This window comes from Anser anser, assembly GCF_964211835.1.
Source record: "Anser anser genome assembly, chromosome: 20".
Taxonomy (NCBI): domain Eukaryota; kingdom Metazoa; phylum Chordata; class Aves; order Anseriformes; family Anatidae; genus Anser; species Anser anser.
Genome location: NC_139741.1, coordinates 2546651 through 2565055, shown reverse-complemented (window position 1 = coordinate 2565055; position 18405 = coordinate 2546651). Strand labels below are relative to the sequence as shown.

The 18405-nt window shown below is 36.5% G+C and overlaps 1 protein-coding gene across 4 annotated transcripts in view; it reads left to right on the top strand.

Annotated features, from left to right (window-relative positions):
- The window catches only part of USP32 (ubiquitin specific peptidase 32), a 78781-nt gene that overhangs the window by 35392 nt on the left and 24984 nt on the right, over positions 1-18405 (top strand). For 2 of the 4 annotated variants that reach the window (XM_083806807.1, XM_083806806.1), the window contains exons 6-15: positions 6212-6343; positions 7777-7884; positions 8549-8664; positions 9119-9181; positions 10888-10971; positions 13572-13633; positions 13750-13852; positions 15737-15782; positions 17076-17251; positions 18012-18152. In XM_083806807.1, coding sequence (XP_083662933.1) covers positions 6212-6343; positions 7777-7884; positions 8549-8664; positions 9119-9181; positions 10888-10971; positions 13572-13633; positions 13750-13852; positions 15737-15782; positions 17076-17251; positions 18012-18152 — 1031 coding nt within the window. Of the gene's footprint in view, positions 1-6211; positions 6344-7776; positions 7885-8548; positions 8665-9118; positions 9182-10887; positions 10972-13571; positions 13634-13749; positions 13853-15736; positions 15930-17075; positions 17252-18011; positions 18153-18405 lie in introns of all 4 variants that reach the window. The other 2 variants (XM_083806805.1, XM_083806804.1) reach the window with 1 other exon arrangement.

Sequence of the window (18405 nt, the reverse complement as noted above, 5' to 3'; positions counted from 1 at the left end):
GCAAAACAAAGGAATTCTAATTTTTCAGTTGTAAATAACATTTGTTTCGGAATGCAGATGACTTCAATTATTATTTCTCAATACATAATTAGAAATTAAACTTTGAAGTTACAGGAAGTTGCATGTACTCGCTGCTTTTAATCAAATTTTGTTCCATTTCACTTAAATCATAAATAGGAGTCATTTTATCTGAAAACTACCAGAATAACGTAAATGTCTCTTGGACCTATGTTCCCAAAAAGTAGTTTAAATGATAGGTGTCTCTCCATAAACCAGGCAGTGACCGCTAGCACTAGTCTGGATTTTCTCAGTTTTGTGGTATGATTGGGTACCTTTGTTTTCATCATATTGAATAGCAGCGTAGTGGAACGTGTAAGTCAGAGATAATCCTGTCAAGGACTACTACTAACACTGAATTTCTCTGCAGGAGAATATTTCCGGCAAATCATTATTTGTCCTTAGTAATTACAAATTAAACGCCTCATCTCCTCTGGTACCCTCAAGTTCAAACACAGTAATTCAATAATACAAGAGTTCTTGGTGTCTGGAGGATGTCATTTTGGTGCCTACCCTGCAGGTTTGCACTCTTTTAAGTATCAGAGTGGATCTGAGTCCCAGCTTGGTGCAAAGCAGAGCTTTCTGCTGCTTGGTTTAGCAGATGGATGTAGAGGAAGAGGAGAAACTGAAGGGTGAGATCCTGCTGGTTTCCTTCGCTTGGCTGGACACAATTCTTCAGGTGCAACACAGGTGGTGGTAGCCTTTTCTACAGCTGGGACTTTTTGGTGTACCTCAGTGTCAGTTGATGGGCTTACATTGTTGGGTTTTCTGTCCTTATCCACGGGGGAATGCTCCCATTTATGAGAGGTTGATGGTTTCAAACTGACAGGCCATGTAATTTGTGCTTCTCCGTTACCCTGTTCTTGTGTCACTTAGTTCTTACTAAATAGCATCCTAATTCTCCTTCGAAGTGACTATCTTCTGTCGTCAGGAAAAAATTGTCAAAATCCTCCTGCTTTTCTGATAGCTCTTCCTGAGGTTCAGTAAGACAGTGTTTAATCAGTATAATAATTATATTTTAGAACATAGTTACTGCTAATTTCTCGTAATAAATGAGAGACGCCCTGGATAACCAGATGTCATGGTTGAAATGCAGGAGTGAGTTGTTGAAACAGTATGAAGATGAAACTGAATGCTGTGGAAGGAACCTCTTCTCTCAGACAGGTTTAGAAACCTGTAGAGCTTTATGGTAGGATCAAGTCTGTAAAAGGAAAGCAAAATCAAGCGATCACTTCACTTTGCCCATCCTGAAAGGCTGTCTGGGTGTGAATGTGTGTCCTGGAGCTTGTCTACTTCAGTCACGGTGCCCACATTGAAACACCATCCCTTGATGATGTAAGGAAGGCCATGAGAAAATAGTTCAGAAGATTTAGGGTTTATTAAAGGTGCCTTTAAGAATATATCTCATTCTCTGCTATTTTTTTCCACATGTGTGACCACTTGTGCTTTAAGGAGAACTGCAGTGTTTTAGACCTCTTCAATGTGTTCACATCCTAAGGCACTGATTCTATATTCAGCTGAACAGTGTTTCTCTAGCGTTTGTCTGGCATACTGTATGTAATATTTTGGTTGAAGTTACCATATTCCTTTCTTTTTAACTTAAAAAAAAAAAAAAAAGAAAAGGAAAACAAAAAGATGGAAGTATTTCAGCACAGTAGGCCAGTAAGAAGAAGCCTCAGTGTCACTTAATCTGCATCTTGCCACTTCGTTATCCTCTTAGTTCCCAGGTTATTTTATGTCCTGCAAAGCAGCTCTGTGCCCGGCTCCCAGAACCTTCGATGCGTTCATTTGCAAGTGCCCCACGGCCACGTTCAGGCAGAAACCCTGGTTGTGGTTCAGCCCGTCCGCCTCTGGTCCTGAGTCGGCTCCCTCGCAATGACGGGCTCGCGGTGACCGGGGACGGGGTTTTGCCTGGAGGGTATCATGGTGAGGAGTAAAACGAAGCAAGTTGCAGTTAAAATGTTGGGAATATGGTATGCTTCTACTGCTGTGAGCCAGAGAGGATTGTGCCATTAGGTAGGTAAAAATTAGGTTGTTTATAAAATATATTCAAATCTTTGGTTAATTCTGGTGCTACAAAGAATTGCAATACGTCAGGCCTGAAATGGAAACCTGTTTTTACTTTTTTTCTAAGAAAGAATATTCATGGCTTGCTACCTGTGTAGCATTTAAGAAGGGAGCATATTTCATGAAAATGGCATTAAAATGAAGGGTGCTTTTTTTTAGTGTTTATTGTTGTTATTGCAGCTTGTCAATCGCAGTGTAGTGGCTGGTTTTAAATTAACTCATTTTTACAGTTTTTGCTGAAAACCTGTTATTTACCTGTTCTTCCTTTACTATATGAAGACTCCAGTTTGATGCGTGCTTGACGTTATCGTTCCTCCCACTGCGCTTGTCTAACTGCTAGTCTTAGAGAATTGAACTATAAAACACTATCATTAATTCTAGAGATCTGATTTTTTTTGGTAATTTTAATGGACAAATGATGGCAGGAGAGATAAAATAGCATAGAATAGTAAACGGGTAGTATCTGCTTAAATTTCATAGGTGCATAATGTCTGTGTGACCTCAAATAATCACGTGTTTAACTGACAAAAATGAATAATTACTTGCCTAGAAAACCAGTCTGTTCTGACATTTTGGAATCTGTTGTATTTATAAGATTTTTTAAAATTTTTTCTTAAGTTATTCAAAATTTGACCCACTAAATGAAAGCCCAGTTCACACCACCTGATGTGATTTGACCAGGTATTAGGAGCAAAATAATTTTATACTCTGAAAAGTTAAAATACTTGATATAAGCCTCTTTAGAGGAAGATGGCACTTTTTCATATGCAGTAGTATGGTAAGCGCATACACATTAGGATGATAAGTACAGTCTGCTTTTATCACGCTTCATTTAAACTTCAGTAACAAATGTGATTGTATGTATATATCCTAAATGGCAAAAGATTCCTGGCAGTTTAGATGTAACGAGAAACGTATGGCGCACTGCGTATTCTGAGATCAATTTACGAGATTATGTGCGAAAAGTCACTCTGGAGAAATCAAATTATCTAACAGCTGGCTTTGCAACTCCAGACTTAAACATTTGCATCCAGTAAATCTTTCTGTCTTTTATGTAAATGAAACTATTTCAATAGGCTACAATTTATTGTTACCAAGAGTCATATTCTTTTGTTATATTTTTACTTCTCTTCAGCCTAAATTGTGCAAGTCTATTCAATGCAAAGAATGTTCTTTCCTGCTTCATCAGTTTTACTTTCTAAAATGTTTGGCTCTTGCATGGAAAAGTAAAATCAACACGCTAGATTTACCTTGGCTATAGCAACGTAGCACTTCTTATGTTAATATTTATCAGTTATTATTTTGAAGGTGATTATTTGAAAATCTGTCTTTTAAAAGATAATATAATTTTAATCGCTCCTTGACAGAAACGCAGATAAGATGCTTTCTGGGATAACCTTTCTTTTCTGAGATTAGCTCGATAACGCAGTAAAGGTAGCACTGTAGAAACTGTCAAATTTAGTAAGTGGAGTACAAGTAGCTTCTACTATAGGCATTTGAGAATATTTTACCTTGTCAGAAAACTAATTTTTTCAGTTCTTACTTACTAAAGGTAAATGTCACACCTGCCAGCAAAACAGGTTTCTGCAGGGTTACTCTTCCGTAACGACAACGTGAGCTTCCTCATGGTTTTTGGATATTCTTCGTGTGGCATCATTTCAGGAATGAAGTGTAACTGGCATGTCTGTTGTTCTTGCTAGTCAAAGATGGATTAAAAGGAAACAAACTGATTTGTATGCTCACCCTCAGGAACATTAGCATAATGCCTTTGTATTCGCTAATGAGAGCGATAACACGTATGTGCAGTTCTTCTAAATGACACTACAAACCTGCCCTTCATACGCTGTCGTTTGGGCAGCGTAATACTTCTGTAGTTCTCTTTATGTACTTAAGCTTCTGTGCCACAAAGTAGTTTTTACCTTTCAGTTGTTGTTTTATTTTTGATTATTTCTGTCCTTGAAACTCCATGGATATGCTTTTTTTTTCTTTTTGTGTCCCCTGCAGAATGCAGGTGCTGCAGTCCTAGCGTGATGTCCTGCAGGCTCTGCCTTGGCAGTGCGGCAGCATGCTGGGCCCTGCTGAGGCAACAAGATTGAGGGAAAGTGTATTTTATCTGGCAGATTTTCTCTCATCTGTTGATACGCGAACCATTGGGGGACAGGCGTGTCCTGAAATTGTCACGGCACTCTTGCGTTTCCTGGAACGTACCAGGTGCCTTCCGTCACACCTCAGTGCGCTGCCCAGGCTCACAAAACTGCCTGCATCTGGGCACATGATATTTCTGTATGCTGACCTTCAAAGAAATAACTATTCTATTACTGCTTCTTGATTTGTAGTTGAGTAGGATTCCTGTATATGTTTAGATTACTCTTTCCATATGTATTACAACACAACCAAGAGCCAGCAGATGGTAAGCCAGATAAGGGAATTGATCCAGCTGGAAAGGAGGGAGAGGAGAAAGGAAATCAGTTCAGTTTTCCTGCTATATCCGTTCCTTTATCTCACTTACCATGTAAATGCACAATAGCGAGGGTGCTGCAGCATGTGCCTGGGGTTCAGTGGAAGGTAAGTTTTCTCTGTTCAGCCTGGAGTTATGTTAGAAATACGTGACCCTTGAACTGCAGCTGTAGCGTGGGTGTTCTGCACGCTAGCGTCAGGTCTGTCTCGGGCCTGTGCTGAAGGTACAGACCAAAAGGAGGGCATATTTTCGCTGATGTTACTTTGCTAGTTGCTGTCTAAAAGTACTTTACAGGAAGATGCAATCCCTTCCCACTCCTCAAGCTCCACCTCAGATATTCAACTTTTGTTAACAATTTTCCAAGCTTTCTGCTGATTGAGGGTGCAGCACTGTATAGTTTGTGAAACTTGTGGGGCATAATATTACGTGCCCGTTGGGTAGTTACAACTAGTTCATGCTCGTTGTATGTTACCTAAGTTACTATTCTGATTAAATTACTATTCTTAATGACCGACGTAGGAAAAAATCAATACAATTTTAATTTGACATGTGACTTGTTTTATCTTTTCTTAAGCCTTACAGGATTATTATTGTTTCTGTAGACTAAACCAGGCCAAATAGCTCAAGTTAAACCTATTAGAAAGCTGGCATGGATTTAAAGGCTCAGAACCATCTGGGAATGGGATCACACGTAGTGGTGCTTAATATAGACAGCTTTGTCATTACGTATCTATTAGAGAACCAATTAATTTACACTGACCTAAAGCAGTATTGTGACACACTTGCATATGTAAAAAGATTAAAAGTATTTTGGAGCAGAAACTCAATATTTTCTATATACATTTAATTTCAAAGATAAAGCTGACAGACCCCTAAAACTTGGAAAAAAAATTGGCCTTTGTATGTTTTGAAAGAAAACACTTCTCCCTCTGCCTACTTCTTATTTACCTTTGCCTAACACCTTGTTTTGCTAACCCCCCCGATTTATATTAGATTATAAATTCCTCAGTATAAAGTCTCTTCTAGGTTTGTATAATCACTCTGCAAGGTTGACTGGGTTTCTAGGTGCATCTGTACTATAAATAACAAAGTAAAATAAAATATATATTTTGAAATAAAGCTAAAATTAAATGTGACATTTAGACACTATTGTATAAGTAGAATAAAAATTTAAAATGGGAATTTTTCAAGAGAACCCAAGTACTAATTTTTTGAATGCTATTTTACATGTATTTTAGAAATTTAAATATTGGTTAGTTTTGCAAACTGATATTGCACATATAATCTACCTGTTCAATTCATCAAGAAGAAATATATGAAAAAGAAGAGATCGCTGGAACCTTTAGGAGTAGGCAAAGTTCCTTTCTGCACTTCTAAGTACTTCTATGTATTATTGATGTCGAGCTCTTAGATATTGAATAGTTAAGATGATTCTTTAGGTAAGCAAAGTAATAATAAAACCTTTTCTTTACAGCTTGTATTTTTTATTTTTTAAACACAGAAATCAAGCATAAAAAATTTAGCACCATTCTCTTTGTGACAAAATAATGCTGGCTTTTTATTTAGTGCCGAATTTTAACACAGTCCAGATGTTACCAAAACTTTCTTTTATTTGTGTTGGTTATACAGTGGAAGAATCTGACATCATTGATCTTGAAAAACGATACTGGCTGCTAAAAGCTCAATCAAGAACTGGACGTTTCGATTTAGAAACATTTGCCCCCTTGGTTTCGCCTCCTATTCATCCATCTCTGAGTGAAGGTATGCAACTTTGTTGAAACGTGCCAGGAAGTGATGTTGCTGTGGTGTTTGCTATCCTGTTGTCTCCTGACGTACAAGTTTTAGGGCTTCAAAATTTGTAGGTTTTTCTAAATGTATTTTAAGCTTGAATTAGAGAGAGTCATTTCACTGTCTGTATTTGTTGTGAGATCTGGAAGGACGAAGGTAGTGGTACTTCATGCATTCTTAGCAGTTGCCAGGACGCATGGGAGACCTTCTATACAACTTTCTCTTGTAGTTGCTTAACATTTTTCATTGGGTTCCTTAAGATTTTGTGAAGTGACAAAACATGTTGCTGTCCCTGAAAGAGAGAAAATAGGTAATCATTTTTACACAACAAATATGAATTTCATCTGGTAATCAACAATTCAGCAGGCAAGTCAGACGTTGTGCCATGCAGTTCATGAAACAGTTTTCCCTAACGGTGTACGTCCAGGAAGATTTTGTTCAGAAAACCTGGTCAGGAGATTTGGATTTTGCGATGTTGACATGTTAATAACCAAGCTGGCCGTTCAGGTTGAAGCCACTCTGGTAATAACTGGAGGTTATAGTTGTCTAATTGTCATTTACTGCATAAAATAAGAGTATTAAGTAACATTCTACTTCCATACTAGATTTTTGTCCAGTCTTAGAGTGGTGTTTTCTTTTATCACCAAATGGCCAGCCTTTCTGACAAGTCTCAGTAGTAAGTAGAAAATGGATAATTATCATTTGGTAGATACAAGCTGCTGGAACACCAGAACTTACGTTCAATTCAATAGGGATATATTGCCATATCCTGTTGCTAGTGAGTGTGTTTTATATGCTAAGTAATACAAATTTACACAGCTGTTATGAGGAAACTTGAATCGTTTCTGCACATTCTGTATGTTTTCTGAATGAGTCATTAACTTTTTATGGGATCAAAAATGTTATATGTGTGGAATGAATAAACTCAAATCATTTGAAGGCCAGTGTAATGGAAACTCCTAACTCACTTAGGGCCCAATTTGCAAAGGTATTCAGTGATTTTCAAAATGAGCTTGTTGTGTTTTGGAAAAGCCATTATTGGCATCTGAGTACCTTTACTCTTTTGATCCTTTAGCTTTTGTGAAAAATGCTTATTCTAACCACGCTGGTTTAAATGCACATTTCTATAAATTAGCCATTACATGTAAGGTGTGGAGTAAGGCATCTGTTTAGGATTCCTAAACTCTGTTTCCCTTTGTCTAGCCACACTAGTGATCTAATTCATCTTTACAATGGTCTTAGTAGTGATTCATTATCTTTATTACACTTGCTAAGAATGTTACAATCATAAATGTTTGTACTTGTCCATGCAAATGTAAACCATTAACACTTCACATAAATGCTAAGTATTATTGTCAACTGTTTCAGTCAGATGCTGTAACAGGAGATGCTTCTGTGGTTTGCAGGTTTGTTTAATGCCTTTGATGAAAACCGAGACAATCACATAGATTTTAAAGAAATTTCCTGTGGGCTCTCAGCATGTTGCAGGGGACCCTTGGCAGAAAGACAAAAATGTAAGTATGCAGAATGTTAACTATTAATTTTAGAGAACTTTTTTAGTTTAAACAAGTAAGTTCAGTTGTTTCCAGTTTCTTAGAAATTCCTTTCACATAAGTGTGCATCTGTGAAAGGTGACAGACTTCAGAAGTTTAAAAAAAATGTTTAAGTATGAAGGCCTCCTTTTATAAAGCACAATTAAACTGAATTCTGTATATTTTCATAACTTATCCATGGCTTCATATAATTATAAGCCTGTTTGGAGAAAAAAAGCATACTTCAGAAGTTATTTTGCAGTGTTCTGTGGTTAAATAGTATATTTTGTTTACTGTCCAGTTTTAGCTGTCTCCCTGCAAGGTTCTTCAGTTTTGAAATACCTTCATTCCACACTTTTCCAAAGCCATATTGCTGGAACTTAAAGGCATTGACTGGAAGTTTCTGTATGCACATATGTTCCCTGCTAAGTCACATCAGAAAACACAGCACAAAATTGCAGGAATCTAGATTTCAGTTTATTAAACACAGCTGCTCCATTTCCTCGCTAACACACATGCATCCTGCCTCATCAAAACTGTCAGCACTAAATCATGTTCTTGTGACTCTGCAGACTTACATTCTGTAAGAAAAAAAAAGTTGTTGAGTAGTTCTAACATACAGACGTAATTTCCTTTTTTCCCTCAGTTTGCTTCAAGGTTTTTGACATTGACCGGGATGGTGTGCTGTCTCGCACGGAACTTAAAGAAATGGTGGTTGCACTTTTAGAAGTCTGGAAGGATAACCGTACTGATAAAATACCTGTAAGTTACATTTATTAATGTATGTAAGTTACAAATTAATATATGTAAGTTACATATATTTTTCTTAGTCGCTTGCTTCTGTTTCCTAAAGTCATTCTTCAAAAGTAGGAATAAATGTCATGTTTCAGATGTGAATGATGTTCGAACGCTGTTTCAGTGAAATACAGGCATCCTTAAACTATCTTAACTGAGGAGTATTGATAACTGGATGTAACTTACTTTGCATAACTTTACCCTGCCATTAACCAAAATAGAATTATTTGACTATAATGTATGCTGTTTCATATGAAGAAACCTTAGGTACAAAAGTGCAACTGTCTGGAAGCACTCAATTGTGAATTACATAGTGGTATCATCAACATTTCTGATGGTTATATTTTTATTCTGAACACATACAGCTCCAGAGAGTGCTTTGAGAATTTAAATCTGTTTTCTAATCCTTTTGTTTGCCAAGGAATTGGACATGGATCTGTCTGAAATTGTAGAAGATATTTTGAATATGCATGATAACACAAAGGTAGGAATTTGCTGTTTCCTTATCATTTTTATATCATGGTATCTTCAGTTTATAAATAATAATAATAATAATAATAATAAAGTCTTCTGCTTTCTTTAAAGCAGAGGTGTGTCAATAAAAGAATCTTTCAAGAAATGTCCATCTTCCATTAACATTTTCCACAATTGTTACAAAACATGTTCAATTTTGTAAGCCATTTTTACATACAGAACTAAACCAAATGAAATTAATTTGAAGCATATACCTTTTATAAGGCTTTGCGATGCATAATACCTCTTGAATCTGATGGTTGCCTTTTTCTGAAGAATGTTTTTTGTTTCATGTTAAAAATGAAAAAACGGGTAGTACATTAGTGTATCTCATGTTTTATGCTATATGAAAAGACGCATTATCCTTTTATGCTGGAACAACTGCATTAATTCAGTGGTTACTTAGGCATTATCATTATTAAACTGTTTTTGGTAAATAATATTGTATATAATCAATGAACTATATTTCACAGTATTGTTTCAGAGCTAAATATCTGTGAAACTATGGAGGCATCTGTCATGACAGAGCAACAAATCTTAATAGTTTATACTGTGCTTTATAGTTCACTGTGTGTAAATCTTTAATTATGTTTTTTTGAGATGGGCACCATTATCTGCAAACAATATAGAGACAGTTGTTTCCATTATATCATCCTCTGCTTCACTAATTATTAGAGGAAGAGTATCTGAAAACTGTAAATAGTTTGAGAAAAGCTATAAAGAATGGCTAGAAATGCTTAGTTACTTCTTCAATAGTTCTCTTGCCTGCTTGTACTTCTACAAAGTGGCAGGCAAATATTTTATTGAATTCTTTTATTACCAAAGCAGTAGAAAATACAGCTTCAATGAGCTCTTTTCGTCTTTTGAGGTTTTTATTGTTTGCCCTTTTAATAAAGGGTAGTTTATAATAGCAGTCTCATCTCCACAAAGAGTTAAAAAAGAAGACTCTTTGGAATATCTTTCGTAGAACGTCATGAATGTAGTGCTGAAAAGAGCTGATGTTGCAGTAATTACATAAATTACTTTACTTAACCTCTCTTCATATGTTAGCTTTGACCTGTGAACTCTGGAGAAATGGTGTGTGAGAAGAGGTGGACTAGCTGGCAGTGCTGTAAAAATGGCTATGAATTATACTAAAAACTCAGATTGTTACTGCCCCTGAGTTATGGAAAATCAGAAAGTAATTGCTGAAGATACTGGCCAGTGTTATGCTAGTGTAACTTTACAGGTGATTGCCAGTTAATAAGACTTGTGTTGTAAGTTAAGATCATGAGGATTTGACCTGCAATTGTTTTGCCCAATTCTCAGAGGATGACAGTGCTTCTGACCAGCCATGTACTGCTTCTTCTGCTTTCATGGTTTGAGGAAGTATGACTGCAGTTGAGCATGAGTAACTCAATCTGAATGATGTAGAGCAGGAGCAAAGGTTACACGCTGTGCATAGTTTGACCTGTGTAATCTCCAGGCTTTCTGGTTTGCTGCGTTGAAAATTATATGAGAACTGCATCTTTCTTCTTTTATTTGATCAAGGTTTACTGTAAGAGTGGTAGATGCTAATTTTTCTCAAAACACTTATCTTTGCCGTGCCTTGTGTGGCACATTTAATTAGCATTTTAATAGAAATAGGTTAATGGTTTGGTTTATCCTTCCCCTTTCCTGTTACTCCTTTTAACTAAGCTTGGACACCTCACTCTGGAGGACTACCAGATATGGAGTGTGAAGAGTGCTCTTGCCAATGAATTTTTAAATCTACTTTTTCAGGTATGTTTAGAAGAAATTTAAACTTGAAAAATATGGTGATTAACTTCCCAGCTTTTTGCATGGCCATGAATTGCAGCGTCAGCGTTCGTGTCAACGTGCTTGCAGTGTTGTCTATTGCAATACGTTCGTGTTTCTGCGAGTGCACGTGACCTTGACGGGATGGTTCTCTATTTGATTATTATTCTTTTCAGTGTATGGAGATGCCTACAGCATAATTTGTTAAAGTGAATGTAGTGTACTGTTCATGAAATGAAAAATTTCAAGTGTACCAGCAGTTAGATTTTCCATTAGAAAAAGGCTGTGTTTTTAAATGGTTGTTCTTCCAAATCTTTGCCAAGGGACACAGGAAATGAGCAAAGGTATTGCTAACTCTTTACAACCACTTTCCCTTTACGTTTTCTGTTAAAGCTGTCTAAGGAACCTTTCATTGCTTTCTTAATGGAGCAGTCCTTGAAAGCTGTGATATCATATCACTATTGTGTTGCACAAGCTGAGGATTAATTGTGCGCTGAATTTGCCTTTACTTGAGCTTGAATGGGGTTTTTTAAAATCCTTAAAATAGTCATATTTTAGTGCTGGCTCACTTTGTGCAGGAAAAAAAAACCCTAAGAGTTTTCATTCAGTGCAGTTTGTTCCTTACCTGTATTCCACAGAACTAGATACTTTGAATTCAAATAATAATAATAATGGAGCCTTGAGATTTACCCTAATTTAGTATTCACTTCCAGCCCGCTTTTTTATCAGGAGGTTTACCAGGAAAGTGTTTCATCAGAAAGAGGCTGTGTGATTTTTTTTAAGTTAATATTGAATAGCATACTACTGATTCTCCAGTGTATAGCCCTAGATTACTTTTTAAATCATATTTGGAACTATACTTTTCTTAGAACTTTGGGCTGAGTGAGAGCATTCTGTGGCTATACCACAGCTGGAAAGAATAAAATCAGAATGTTCTGCAGTTTTTTTTTTTTCTCTGATAGCATCAGCTTTTGCTTACATTGCAACCTTCTCAAGAATGGCTGTCTTTATCTTTGAAATGTCTAAAATCAACTATCTTACCACAACTTAAAGTTGGTTAACTGACAAATAGGTACGTGATGTCAGGGGTAGAATGAGTGAACGTTTAATACATTTACCTGAATGATTCGTTGCAATTTTTGTTACACATTTCCTGTTGCAAGTCGCATTTACAGTATTTTTTCTTCTGTCAGTTGCCACGTTTTCCTTTTAGACATCGTAGGTTTCATTTATTGTTATTTCCTTTGATACCTTTATCACACAAGGCACCCTCATCTCATGCTGCAGGCTGAAGAGGGTGCTCGCCCAGGACAGCCTGCCATTGATTTGTCTGGGCATTTATTTGAACTGTCATGAGCTTCTGTGTCTCATCTGCAGACAGAAAAGCTAAGTAGTCTGAGGGGAGTGCCTTGGAAAGCTTTTCAACAAATTGGTTTGTTTGCAGCAGGGGGAGTTTATGTGAAGAATCTGATACTAGCCCAGTGTAACATGACTTAAAAGGAAACATCAGAGCCAGCTGTGTTGTGTGTGCTGGAAAATCTGTTGCTTCCCAGCAACTAATGGCCTTTGTTTTATTCAGAATGAGAAATGGTCTCTCACACCGTAATATAAATTTAAATAAGATATCTCACCAGTCATTAGAAAGCTCCAGCTGAGATGCAAATTGGTAGCCTCAAAAGAGATGTAAGGGAAAGACGATAAATCATGTTATGAGTAGCAACCAATTTGACAAACGTCTTGGAGATGAGACAGCTGACCCTCCTCCCTGCCACGGGGAACAAAGACCCCTGCAGCCCGCGTCCCCGCGCTCCTGGCTCCCTGCTGCACGCCCCGCGGCTGGGAGCTGCTGGGAGAAACCAGCCACACGCCGGGCTGCAGCCAAGGCAGGGGCAGCTTTGCTAGGAAGAGGGGAGGGAAACGTTGTCTGGGACTGCTGTCCTGCACTCAGAGTGAAAGCCCACCCAAATGGGGAGCTGGCTTAGAGGGTGGTGCCTTTTTCTTCGTGTATTTTTTGGCGTTAAGAAAGAAAAGAGGAAGGAAAACGATTTTTAGAGAGCAGCTTTTACCAAATTTTCCGTGGTGACCTGTTGGTTGGACTGCTTTAAACTTCTCCCTTGGTCTCTTCGTGTGCTAGTTTTCCTTGCAGTCCCTTTTGCAACCACTTCTTTCCATTTCAGCTTATCCCTTTCCACCATCTTGCATTATCTTCATTTTTCCTTTCATCTGCCCAGTACATAAATGTGTCCTAACTTTTCGTATATCCAGTCCTCGTCAGTTGCTGTGATCTCTCATACTGTGTGCCTTTCTTAGACATGAAAGTAATGAAAATTCATTTTGTAATCACCTTAATTTGCCTTGGAGCATTTGATATTCTCGGCATCTTTGGTTAACAGTGGAAAAGGGTTGTGAATCTCAAAGCTCCAAATGTTTCTGTTTAGTGATTTGTTTGATTATAGCTTACCTTGCTACATAGCTAAAAAAGAATTTTCTGAAAAGTCCAATTAAAGTTATTCTTTTCTATCATTTACCTAATGCGTGTTTCACAGTTGTGCAACTCTTAATAAAAATTGCATTTCTTTTTCCAGGTGTGTCATATAGTTTTGGGGCTACGACCTGCCACTCCAGAAGAAGAAGGACAGATTATTAGGTGAGTTTTTTGCTCTGAATCCTTAACAGATTTCAGAATCACCTTTTAATATTTTCAAAAGAAGGATTTTAACTTCCCTTTTTCAACTAATACTTCACGTTGTTCACTGTTCGCAGAGGCTGGTTAGAAAGGGAAAGCAGATACGGCCTTCAGCCAGGGCACAACTGGTTTCTTATTGCAATGCCATGGTGGCACCAGTGGAAGGAATATGTCAAATACGTAAGTATAATAGCACTGTATACTGAATAAGGGACTTCTTTGTGTGTATGAATGTGTTAATGAAAAAAGAGTGGAAAAGAATTGTTTTGCCGAATCATTGTGTCACAGTGAACTTTTCACTACAATTTCGTTAAACTGTCACCTTTCTGTTTTGTTTCAGCATTCCTAATTGTCAAAACATGTTTGAAGTAAAAATGTACTCTCCCAATAGTACTTCCCTAAAGTCTTTTGTCCCATTTGATAATAAAACTACTTGTTTTGGTTTTGACTTTGCACTTTAGGACCATGGCATGGTTCCTGTGCCACAAATGCATACTGTCTGTTTTTTTTGGACAGGCAAAGGGAGGGTATTGATATAATCTGACTTGCAGGCAATGATGAAAAGTAGTCCAATACCTGATAATGATCAAAGGAGTCCTGCTAAAACCTTATGTTACATGGTGCTCTTTAAGACCTTCCAACTAAAATATTCAATTTAAAGCTTCTATGTGACTTTTATGTCCATGCCAAAGAAAGCATGCTTAATAAATTTATTTAAGATGGAGATAAATACTCCTTGCAGATGACACAACCAAGAATGCCAGAATATAAACTATTTCTTAGAAGAGTTGTATATGGTTATAAGGTGTCACATAAGTATTTGATTTAAAAAAAAATCAAATAACTAAAAAGGTTTAGAAAATTGCAATGTATGCATTAAATAACGTAATTACAGTCATTCTTTGTGTACAATTAGTTGGACAAATGATGGCTTAAATGACTGAAATACTAGGCAATCTGATCCTTGTTATACTAGGAGTACTCAGACGTGCATGTGACTTCATACCTACTGCTTTGCATAATAGCAAAATGCCATTAGTCACTCTGTCTGCCTCTTGAGCAAAGAGAGCACTGGAATTTCCATGGAACCATATAAATGATTACTGTTATTCTAATGCACATTTTAGTCTTATTTTTATATTGTGCTTTACTGCACAGTTTTGTTATTTGACAAGATAGTATGTTTAATGATGTGATAAATAGGGGACAGTATAAAACAGGAAACACCCCTTTTTCCACTGTTGTTACAATGGTGTCCGTTGCATGGATGTTATTTGTTTTCCTCTGAAGCTCAGTTAATCCCCTTTTTCTTCTTTTTTCATTTATTGAAGCTTCTTGTTGAGTGCTCTAAATTGGATAGGATTCTTCTTACATTTTGTCTGTACTGGGCAAAGTTGCCCTTATAGGGGACACAAATTTCATTCTTCACCTTTGTTTTTGCCAAAGTGTCAGCCAGATTGCCTTCACAATGCTGCTTCTACGAAGGAATAAAATGTGAACTCTTTTACATCCTGCATAGCACAGGAAACCTTTAATCATGGTAATCCTAATTAGTAATAAATCCGTTAATAACAAGGTAATTGTGGTCTGTAGTTTCATCAGTTTCTATTTCTCATCCTCTTCTGATACTAAGATGTTTCTGTGACTGATCAAAACAGGAAATTAGGGAAAACTAAATTGATCCAGGTTTGAGAGAAGAAGGCGTTTTGCTCTTCTGCGTGCTGCTCGTTTGACCATACAAAATTCAACAGGGACCAATCTTCAAATATTTATAGTCTCTTATAATAGTTGTCTAAAATGGTTGCCTTTTTATGTATCTAGGTAGAGAAAGTAATTCTGATATTTCACCATTTTTATGTTGTGCAGAAGAGTATTCCATTGCTTTAACAATTTGGGCAGTTTTTTCTCTGAAGAGTTTTCATCTGTAGATGTAGAAAGGTTTTTTCTGTGAAGTTTATTGTGGTATGTGAAAGTGGTTACACAAATTTTGGTGATGGGTTTGATTGTTTTTAAGTGTTTGATACTAGCTTATAAATAACTTTTTTACTTGCCTACCAATTTTAGGATGCAAACCCTGTTGTGATAGAGCCTTCATCTGTCTTGAGTGGAGGTAAGAATTCACTCATAGCTGCTGCAGCCAATACTTCAGAACAGGGAGAAGACAAAATGGGAGGTCTTAATTACTTCAGTGCAACAGAAGAAAAGTTTTCAGATAATATTTCTACTGCATCAGAAGCCTCAGAGACTACTAGCAGCAGTAAGCATAACATCTTATTTCCTTGGAGGTTTATTGTAGAACAAGTTTTGAGAAACTACGTGCTGCATGGATTCCTCCAGACAAAAAGATAACAAAGTTTAGGTTGCAGAAGTGTCCTACATGTGGATGTCAGTGGATTACTAGGAACTTTTAGCCTCTCACAGAGAAACAATAGGCGGTCTCATTTAAACAACAATTCATCTTTTGTCCTATGATTAGTTTCCAGAATTATTTTAAAGGTATTTTTTTCATTTAAGTTATTTTCTGAGTGATATATTTCCCCTACTCACATTAAGTTATTTCTGGCTTATTTCTAGTTGGTATTGTAGTATGTCTTGCAATGAGATTGCCTCATTTACTGTGAAGATGAGAAGAAAAAAATAGGGAAAAGCAATCTTTAATTTTACGGGGCATGTCATTTAAGTGAGCTTGTGTACATTCTAGGAGCCACCTTTGTGAAAGAAAGAGAGATTTTAGTGGTGGTTTTCAATCGGTTCTTGTGAGAATTTGAAATTTTTTTTTTTTTTTCCTTGTAAGACAGCTGAATATCGCACCTAGTCTTTTCAAATCTGTGCTTTAAAATTGTAACTTGAACAATAAATTAACACAACCCTTTTCAGGGTGAAGAATAGGGGAAAAGTCAGGAAGGGAAACAAGTTTTAGATTAAAGGTTCTTTATTTTTTTTCTTTAAGTTGAAGTTTAGATTTATCATATGAATAACTAAAGGATGTTCTATAAGAAAAAAAGTCTTCTCAAGGAGAAAAAGTAAAAATAGAGCATTATTGCTTATATTTTCAATTTTGTATATAGGATTTTCAAGTTTGACGTTCAAACATCCAGAAAACAAGCAAATGCCAAGAACATTTGCTCACGCAAACCTAGTCAGGCTGTTAACATACCAGCATTTATGTAAGTGTCTGCTTTGATAAGTAGAATTCATATAGCCACTTAGTCACCTTTTTGAGAGCACTAATATAGTTGTTACTCCATAGTTAGGAAGAGTTGCATATTTTACTGAAGTATGAAGGACAGGAGACTGCTTCAATGACCTTTAAAAAAGGATATCACAGTTTAACTGATCCATTAATGTTTTGTGGATGGAATCACTAACTGAAATGGAGATTTTTTTTCACATTCTGTTACAGATGCTCTTTACCCTGGCACACCAGGGACTGATGTATGTTTCGCTAGGCAGCATAATACTTCAGACAACAATAACCAGTGTTTCCTTGGAACCAACGGGAATTCTTTGCTACAACTTAATCCTCAGAAACCAGGAGCTATTGATAACCAACCCCTTGTAACGCAAGAACCAGTGAAGGTAAATGCACCTGACTCATGCAAATATAGGAAAAGTATGTTTTAACATAGTTTTATCACAGCTTTTTGTGTGTTGCTTTTTTCAGCTAGTGGCTTAGTTCTAAATTTAAACATTTAAACTGCTTTGTTGTATAAGAAAGTTTATTTTTAATTCTTAAGAGGAAAAAAATGTGATATTCTTATGAGGCTACTTATTGAGTGTTTGGTTAGAAGAGAAATATTTAAAATGTTCTTAAATAGCTTCACAAAGCTTGCAATTAAAGAAGGCTTTTATGAATACAACTTTAAACATTAACTATAAAATGTTTTTATAATTTAAAACTTCATTGTTTTCAACTTAAATATAATAGCTTATTCCTATTGCATGGAAACAGAAAATAGTTAACTAAATTGAACAAAAAAATTTTTTTTTCCAGTATTCATGGAAGCAAAACATAAATCACAGACCAGCACTATACTCTATGAGTATAGATTGTGTTTTCCTATGCCAAACTTGAAGCTGTTGGAGTAGGTGACACAAAAGAGAAACATAATATGGCTTTTATAATGGACAGTCTTTTAGAGAAATAGTAAATAGTGAAACATTAGCATTAGTTCTTGTTTTATTTACAAACTGTCTTTGGTGTGAAAAGCAGTTGCTAATTGCAACTTAAAAGTACTTTAATAATTAAAAAGGGTTCTATGTTCATGAACTAGAATTGTTGTAGCTGTATACTATTTTTTGCACTTGAGATTTGACAAAATGCCTTTTTGTGTGAAAGGCTGCATCATTAACAATGGAGGGTGGAAGATTAAAGCGATCACCGCAATTGATTGAAGGAAAGGACTACATAATGGTACCAGAGCCAGTTTGGAGAGCACTTTACCATTGGTATGGAGCAAATCTGTCCTTGCCCAGGCCGGTAAGTTGTGATTATAGGTACTGTTTACTTGCCATAAACACTTAAATGCATTTAACCTTCTAGATAATTTTTCAACTGTTCTGCGAGGAATAATAGAAAAAAAACCAAACACCACAATGGTAAAGTTAAAACTGGGACACCTGTTGCTTTGAAATGGCATTTCTTATCTCAATTTCATGAAAATGCGGGGAAGGTAACAAAGGCTGTCCTTCAGTCGCAGTACTATAGAAAACACAATGCACATGACTTGGTG